The following is an 8,589-nucleotide window of genomic DNA, read 5'->3' as shown; positions in this document are numbered from 1 at the left end:
TGAGCAGCTTACAATTACAAGCATGCACCACTACACCTGGCAAAGTTTTGTATTTTTCATAGAGATGGGGTTTCGCCATGTTGGCCAGGCTGGTCTTGAACTCCTGGCCTTAAGTGATCCACCTGCCTCAGCCTCCCTAAAGTGCTTACAGACATGAGCCAGCTGAGAAAGTTCTTTATTTTGATGGTGGGGTGAAGTTAGAGTGCTGCAGGAAGAATGATGTTTGCCTGTTTAATGGATAGAAGGCAATGGAAAATGGAATAGGAATGGATTTGGGAAATAGAGAAGTTTGTCACCCGACAGAGCAAGACCCTATCTTAAAAATACCAAACAAACAAACAAAAACCAAACCAACCAGCCAAAGACCATAAGAACCATATAACTTTAAACAAAGTTTATTTAGTTTGCTGCAGCAAACAAGAATGAGAACACACACAGAAACTATGGGGTATGTTATTAAGAAGGAATTGGGAAGGCTTATTTTAAGATTTGAGCTTGTGTGATTCTAAGGATACTTTAGAGGTGCAAAGTCAGTTCTGGATTAGGTGCTGTGAGGAGCAGGAGCAACTAAGTGATTGGGTAGATTTTTGATCATTTTTTATGTAGGAGGTCAGAGGGTTGAGATGGGGGTAGAGATGTCACTGGCTAAGAAGGTATAATTATTCATGTTAGTTATCAGAAGGCAATACCAGCAATTTTCATGGCTGCAAGGTAGCCTTGGCTCTGTTTTGCTCTACTACAGTCATAGAATGGACTTGCCTAATTATTGTTTATATCCTGTGAGAACAGTTTATGTTTCACTGGCAAGACTGCAGTCTAGCTGTCAGTAACCACAGTTATCTTCCTACTTTCTCAGTACCCCATTTTGATGTAGTTGAAGTCAACCTGCAGGAATGTTATTCTGTGAAATTCAGGCTCATTGTTAAGATTCTATTGATCGGAAGATTGCAGAGAGAACGTCATCTTTTGTTCAACTAAAGGCAGTACTTCATATTCCTGTTGTAGGAAGATGGGCTGTTGAGTTATCTGACGTGACAATGGCTCTAAGGCAGTATTTACACGTATAGGAGTATCAGCTAGAGTCATCTAGAATACCTAACCTCCTAATTTGTTTATTTCCTGGAACTTTTTAGGAATATTAAATATTCCAGAGAAGTCTGTAGAGATGTAAGTGTATGATTTTTTTTTTAAGATAGCACATGTTCCATCTCACGAGATCAATATTATATAAATACTCCGGAATTTGTGTTGTTTAAATTGGTAACAGTGCTTGTTAAAGTCCTTTCCTTTAAGGTTATTATCTGATCTCCTCCAGAACCTAAAATCTCCTGGTCTAAGATCATGTAGAAGGCCAGGTGTGGTGGCTCACACCTGTAATCCCAGCACTTTGAGAGGCTAAAGTAGACGGATCACTTGAGGTCAGGAGTTCCAGACCAGCCTGACTAACATAGTGAAACCCCATCTCTACTAAAAATACAAACATTAGCTGGACATGGCAGTGCACATCTGTAATCCCAACTATTTGGGAGGCTGAGGCAGGAGAATTGCAGGAACCCAGGGGGTGGAGGTTGCAGTGAGCCAAGATTGCACCATTGCACTCCAGCCTGGCGACAGAGTCAGATGATGTTTCCAAAAAAAAAAAAAATCATGTATTTTTTTTCTTAGGTTGCTGGTGAGACAGTGGCAGCTCATATCTATTGGTGATGAGACTAAACAATTTCCCCTAATTATATTATGATTATATTTAACAGTCTTATTGGAATAGATATTGAGAGTATTAACATATTATAGATAGTAAGTATTTTTTAAACTCCAAAGCCTTTAATTTTTTGTTTTTTCTTTTTCTTTTTTTTTCTTTCTTTTTTTTTTTTTTTTTGAGACAGGGTCTCACTGTGTCACCCAGGCTGGAGAGCAGTGGTGCGATGACAGCTTACTGCAGCCTGGACCTCCTGGGCTCAAGAGATCCTCCCACCTCAGCCTCCCAAGTAGCTGGGACCACAGGTACGCACCACCATGCCCGGCTAACTTTTGTGCTTTTTGTACAGACAGGATTTCGCCATGCTGCCCAGGTTGGTCTTGAACACCTGGCCTCAAGCAATACACGTGCCTTGGCCTCCCAAAGTGCTGGAATTTCAGTCATGAACCACTGTGCCTAGACTTAAAGCCTTTAATTCAGTTCATAAAATATATTATGCTGGGAGCAGTGACTCACACCTGTAATCCCAACACTTTGGGAGGCTGAGGTGGGGGGATTACTTGAGTCCAGGAGTTCAAAATACTAGGACTGCAGGTGTCAGCCACCATGCCTGGGCTTAAATTTTTTTTTTTTTTTTTTTTTGTAGAGATGGAGTCTTACTATGTTGTCCAGGACGGTCTTGAACTCCTGACCTCAAGGGTTCATTCCTGCCTCAGCCTCCCACATTGTTGGGACTACAAGCACGAGCCACTGTGCCAGCTAGCATAATATTTTTGAGGTTCATCTGTCTTGTATCATGCATTATGATATCATCTCTTTTTATGGCTGAATAATATACCACACTGGTTTTGTTTGCTTTTGTTTTTGTTTTTTTGAGATGGAGTCTCACTCTGTCACCCAGGCTGGAGTGCACTGGCGCATTCTCGGCTCACTGCAACCTCCACTTCCCAGGTGCAAACAATTCTTCTGCCTCAGTCTCCTGAATAGCTGGCATTACAGGTGCCCACCACCACACCTGGAGACTTTTTTTGTATTTTAGGTACAGATGGGATTTCACCATGTTGTCCAGGCTGGTTTCGAACTTCTGACCTCAAGTGATCCGCCTGCCTCGGCCTCCCAAAGTGCTAGGATTACAGGCATGAGCCACTGTGCCTAGACCACACTGTTTTGATTTTTTTTTTTTTTTTTTGAGACGGAGTCTCGCTCTGTTGCCCAGGCTGGAGTGCAGTGGCATGATCTTGACTCACTGCAACATCTACCTCACGGGTTCAAGCGATTCTCCTGCCTCAGCCTTCCGAGCAGCTGGGACTACAGGTGTACGCCACCATGCCCAGCTAATTTTTGTATTTTCAGTAAAGACAGGGTTTCACCATATTGACCAGGCTGGTCTCGAACTCCTGACTTCGTGATCTGCCACCTCAGCCTCCCAAAGTGCTGGGATTACAGGTGTGAGCCACCATGCCCGGCCTGATATATGTTTTGATATAACTGTAGCTTTGAAGTAATTTTTGAAATAAGAAACTGTGAATCCTCCAGCTTTGTTTTTCTTTTTCAAGATTGTTTTGATTATTCAGGGCTCCTTTCAATTCCATATGAATTTTAAGGTCAGGTTTTCCATTTCTGCATAAAAGGCCATTGGTATTTTAACATGAATTACATTGAATCTGAAGATTGCTTGGGGTATTATTACCATCTTAGGAATATTAAATCCTCCAATCCATGAACACAGGATATCTATTTATTTAGATCTTTGATTTATTTCACCAATATTTTGTAGTTTTCAGTATACAAGTCTTACACTTCCGTGGTTAAATTTATTTCACAGTATTTCAGCCTTTTTTGATGTTATTGTAAATAAGATTTTTTTCTTAATGTCATTTTCAAATGATTTATTACAGTGTATATAAATACAACTCATTTTTGTGTGTTGATCTTACATCCCACAACTTTGCTGAATTTGTTTATTATCTCTAATTTTTGTGGGTGGATTCTTTAAGATCTATATCTAAGATCATATCTTCTGTGAATGGAGACCATTTTACCTCCTGCTTTCCAATTTAGAGACAAGATATAAAAACAAGTCATAAGTATCTAAAGGTATAAATAGTCAATATTTTGAAAATATAACTATAAGTAACAACGTCAACAAATGTAGATCTAACAGCCTAGTGTCAAAAGCCATGGTACATTCATACATAGAATGTTCTGGGAGCCTGGAGCAGGGACAGTCAAATCAGACTGTGGACCAAGGAAGACAGAAGAGTTGGTGCTATGACTGAATCACGGAGTGCAAAATCTAGCTGGAGAGAGAGAATACAGATATTAAATTGTAAATAACATAGACTAGTAGTGTAAGTCCTAAATAAGGCATTCAAGCAATTCAAAAACACAAGGAAGGAATCTAACATTGGACTGGGTGAAAAGAAAAGAAAGCTGAAATTTAAGGCAGAATTTAAGCTGAAATTTTAGGTAGAATTGAGACACAGAGGAAGACAGAGATAGAGAATGAGAATAGTGGAAATCTCAGGTGAAGACACTGGGAGATGGGAAGTAGTCTTTGGTGGCTACAGGGCTCATGGAAGGGAATAGCGTTGAAGATACTTTTAAGGTCTCAGAGGATAGATAGGTTTGGCCAGCCTCAGTAGCTCATGTTCCCAGCACTTTGGGAGGCAGGGACAGGAGGATGGCTTGAGCCTGAGAATTCAAGACCAGGATGGGCAACATGGCAAGACCCCATCTCTACAAACAAAATTTAAAAATAAGGTGGGCATGACGGTACGCCTGTAGTCCTAGCTACTTGGTAGGCTGAGGTGGGGGGATCACCTGACCTGGGAGGTTGAGGCTGCGGTGAGCTGTGATGATGCCACTGCACTCCAGCCTGGGCAACAAAGCGAGAGCTTGTCTCCTTTAAAAAAAAAAAAAAAAAAAAAGGGTTAAACTTGAACTAAATTAAAATTAAAAACTAGGCTAAATAGATTGGATAAACAAAAAGATGTACAATGGAGAAAGAAATGTAAAGATAGGAATAGATATTGGAGTGAAAGGAGGCGAAAAAAGAGTGAACTTCACCTCTACAACAATATCTCTGAACCTCAGGCACAAATATACATATTCAGTTCCTACTTGTTGGAAGTTCTTTTTCTTTTCTTTCTTTCTTTCTTTCTTTTTTTTTTTTTTTGAGATGTAGTCTCGCCCTGTTGCCCAGGCTGGAATGCAATGGTGCGGTTTCGGCTCACTGCAACTTCCGCCTCCCGGATTCAAACGATTCTACTGCCTCAGCCTCCTGAGAAGCTGGGATTACAGGCGTCCACCACCACGCCCAGCTAATTTTTGTATTTTTAGTAGAGACGGGGTTTCACCATGTTGGTCAGGCTGGTCTCAAACTCCTGACCTCTTGATCCACACCAGCCCCCCCACCGCCTTGACCTCCCAAAGTGCTGGGATTACAGGTGTGAACCACTGCACCCTGCCCTTCTTTTTCTTTTTTTGAGACAGGGTCTTGCTCTGTTGCTCAGGCTGGAGTGGAGTGACACGATCATGACTCCCTGCAACCTCTGCCTCTCAGGTTCAGGTGATCCTCCAACCTCAGCTTCCTGGGACCATAGGCTCATGCCACCATACCCAGCTAATTTTTAAATTTTTAGTAAATACAGGGTCTCACTGTGTTGCCCAGGTTGGTGTCTAACTCCTGGGCTCAGGCGATCCTCCTTGGCCTCCCAGAGTGCTGGGATTATAGACATGAACCACGCATCTGGCCACAAAGTTCTTGAATGGTGCTTCTCAAAAGATAGTTTAGGAATTCCTATCATTTCTTATGTATCTTTCGGGAAGTTTCTTGTATTAATATTTAGGGCCAGGCGCAGAGGCTGACAACTGTATTCCCAGCACTTTGGGAGGCTGACACAGAGGAGGATTGCTTGAGCCCAGGAGGTTGAGATTGCCATGAACATGACTGAACCACATACTCCAGCCTGGGCAACACAGTAAGACCCGGTCTCAAAAAAAAATTTAGAATGTGACAGTGTTTGCATTAGATTAATAATAAGATTTCTGTAATTAATTTTTAACTATATAAGTAATATATTCACATATTCTTTTTGTAAAAATGAAAACAATATGGACACAATTTAAGGGCTCCAATTCTGATCCTCTCCCTGAGACCAATATTCATGTGGTGTGTATTCCTCCAAACCTTTGCCATGTGTTTACGTACTTGTGAACCCATATGAATTACATACCTTTAAACAAGAAGTGGTATACTATACTTTTGCTTCTGTAATTAAAAAAAAAAAATCCAGCTGGGCATGGTGGCTCATACTTGTAATCCCAGCATTTTGAGAGGCCAAGGTGGGAGGAATGCTTGAACCCAGGAATTCGAGGCTGCAGTAAGCTGTGATCATGGCACTGAACTCCAGCCTGGGTGAGAGTGAGGCCCTCTCTCAAAAAAGATCCCACAAAAACCCACTCAAACCCCTCCAAATCCACCATATCTTGGATTAATCCTTATTTTAAACTGCTGCATGTATTATGGAATATACATGTATTTGTGTAGATTGCAACAGTGAATGTTCCAATTTTTCACTCTTACTGTGTTGGACTGAACACTTAGAGTAAGCCTCCTGGTGCAAACATGCTGGTGTTTTTTTCCAGCATTGACAGCAATTAGTGAAATTGCTAGGAAAGTGTATTTTTATAGTTTTTAAATTTTTATTCATTTTTCATTTTTGTGGGTACATCGTAGGTGTACATACTTATAGAGTACATGAGATATTTTGGTACAGGCAATGCCTAATAATCGTATTATGCAAAGTTGGGTATCTACCCCTTTAAGCATTTATCCTTTGTTACGAACAATCCAATTACACTTTTAGTTATTTTAAAATGTACAATTAAACTATTATTGACTCTAGTTCCCCTGTTATGCTATCAAATACTAGGTCCTATTTATATTTAGTCCTTCTATTAGTCCTTCTATTTAGCCCTCCCCCACTACCCTTACCAGCCTCTGGTAACCATCCTATACTCTATTTAGGAAGGTGTATTTTTAAATGTCATGCAAATAGTCTTTAAAGTGCCTGCCCCAATTTATCCCAATTTACACGCCTATATAGAGATCTGTAATCACTGCTTCCTTGACAGAGTTTCCCTTAGGGAGGGTTCAGGCCTGGCAAACTCCCACCATGCCTCTGAGACTAACCCAGGCGTCACGCCCCTGCCCATCTTCCCCGAACTTGTTTCGGCTCCGCCCCTTCCGCCTGGTAGTTCCGCTTTTAGGCCGCGCGTTTTCCCAGGGCTTGCAGCGGGAGGGGCGGGGCGTGGGTCCGTGTGACGTCACTGCCGGGCGGACGCCATCTTGCTGGTTTGCGGCCGGACTTGGATGAAGAGGCGGCAGTGGTGAGAGCGTGGGGAAGGGTGGGGTGAGGGGGCGAGGCCGCGGCTAGGGCGGCGAAACTCTCCTCCCCTCGGCCCCACCGCGTGGGACGGCGTGAACGTGGTGTCGGAGGGATGTCAGCCTTCTCTGAGGCGGCGCTGGAGAAGAAGCTGTCGGAGTTGAGCAACTCACAGCAGAGCGTGCAGACCTTGTCCCTGTGGCTCATTCACCACCGTAAACACTCGCGGCCCATCGTCACCGTGTGGGAGCGGGAGCTGCGGAAAGGTGAGTCCCCTGCACCTGTCGGCCGCCCCCCACCACCCGGCCGGCCTCCAGGCGTCCCCGGGAACCCCGCTTCTCCAGCGCCCCCGGCTTCCTGGCATCGGGATGCCAGCCCGCGGTGGTCTGCGGGCTTGGAGGAGCTGCGTGCACCACGCTTCTGCAAAGTCTGGGCTTAGATATTTTTTGAATAAAGGAATGAATAATTTTAAAAACTCCAGTTAGCTTAACAAGGAAACAGTAGCAGGGGGTCGGGACTCCACAGCCAATTAGGGCCAGAAATTCAGGTGGTCAGGTATTTTTTTTCATTCTGTGAATGATAATGGAGGATAAGGGAGGGAAAAGGTAGGGGAGTGGAAAGAAAAAGATTGATGTGGGCTTGGGAGTTACTTCTGTCATTTCTATAACGCAACAACTTATTCTTCTGAAATTAATAGAGAAATAGTTTTAGAAGTCTAATGTAAGAAGATGGGTGATGCAGTGGAAAAGACTCTGAATTTGTAGGTTTTAGAGGATCTCAATTGGGCAAGTTTCTTACAACTTCTGGGTTGCAGATGCCTTACTTGAAAATGAGAGATTTAGAGTAAGTGACCTAAAGTCCTTTCCTGTTCAATGATTATATGCCCTAATGCAGTGTCTTTGTTTTCCGAAACATTTGATAGTGTTCCTGTAAATGAAGTAAACTTTTTTGAGATGTCTGTCACTAAAACATTCAGAATCAGTTCACGTATACAGAGCAACTTGAGCAACTTTATCTGTAAAAAATTGATTATGCTAGTGCGACTGAAAATGAAAAATTTCATTTGCTTAGTCTGAGCTTGTACTTTAATTCTTAATTCGTGGGGTAGAGTGGACACTCTTCATTATTGTTGCAAACATCCTGATGGATATGATGGTTATCAAGTGTTAAAGGTTTTAACAAACTGTTGTTAATCGAAATAGACGCTTGCTTACTGAACCTTGTGAAAGCTATATGATGTATTTACATAACAGACAAAATGTGAACCAAAATGTTGGCTGTATAGAATGGAGACAATCTGTCCTTGTATATTGTTTGTGGTTATGAAAACGTCACCCATTCTTTAGAAGAAATTGATTTACAGCCCTGTTTTTCAGTTTATGTGTAGGTATATGTGTTTTGGCCCTGAATGAGGAATTCATCTTCTGTGAGTGGACAGAAAGGTTTGAGAAACACTGACATAAAGATCTGGAATGTAGCTGTGAACTTTGAAAAGTCAGGAAT

At 42.3% G+C, this 8,589-nt stretch overlaps 1 protein-coding gene across 7 annotated transcripts in view; it reads left to right on the top strand.

Annotated features, from left to right (window-relative positions):
* Positions 1–7,016: 7,016 nt before the first annotated feature.
* The window catches only part of RPRD1A (regulation of nuclear pre-mRNA domain containing 1A), a 73,706-nt gene continuing 72,133 nt past the window's right edge, over positions 7,017–8,589 (top strand). For 4 of the 7 annotated variants that reach the window (XM_009192606.1, XM_003914308.2, XM_021930087.1 and 1 more), the window contains exon 1: positions 7,017–7,352. In XM_009192606.1, the coding sequence (XP_009190870.1) occupies positions 7,202–7,352 (151 nt within the window). In that variant the 5' untranslated portion in view covers positions 7,017–7,201. The remainder of the gene's footprint in view (positions 7,353–8,589) is intronic. The other 3 variants (XM_031658789.1, XM_031658788.1, XM_031658787.1) reach the window with 2 other exon arrangements.

This window comes from Papio anubis, chromosome 19 (genome assembly GCF_008728515.1).
Source record: "Papio anubis isolate 15944 chromosome 19, Panubis1.0, whole genome shotgun sequence".
In the NCBI taxonomy this organism is placed as follows: Eukaryota; Metazoa; Chordata; class Mammalia; order Primates; family Cercopithecidae; genus Papio; species Papio anubis.
The sequence above is the reverse complement of the archived record's forward strand: the minus strand, read 5'-3'. Positions and strand labels throughout refer to the sequence as shown.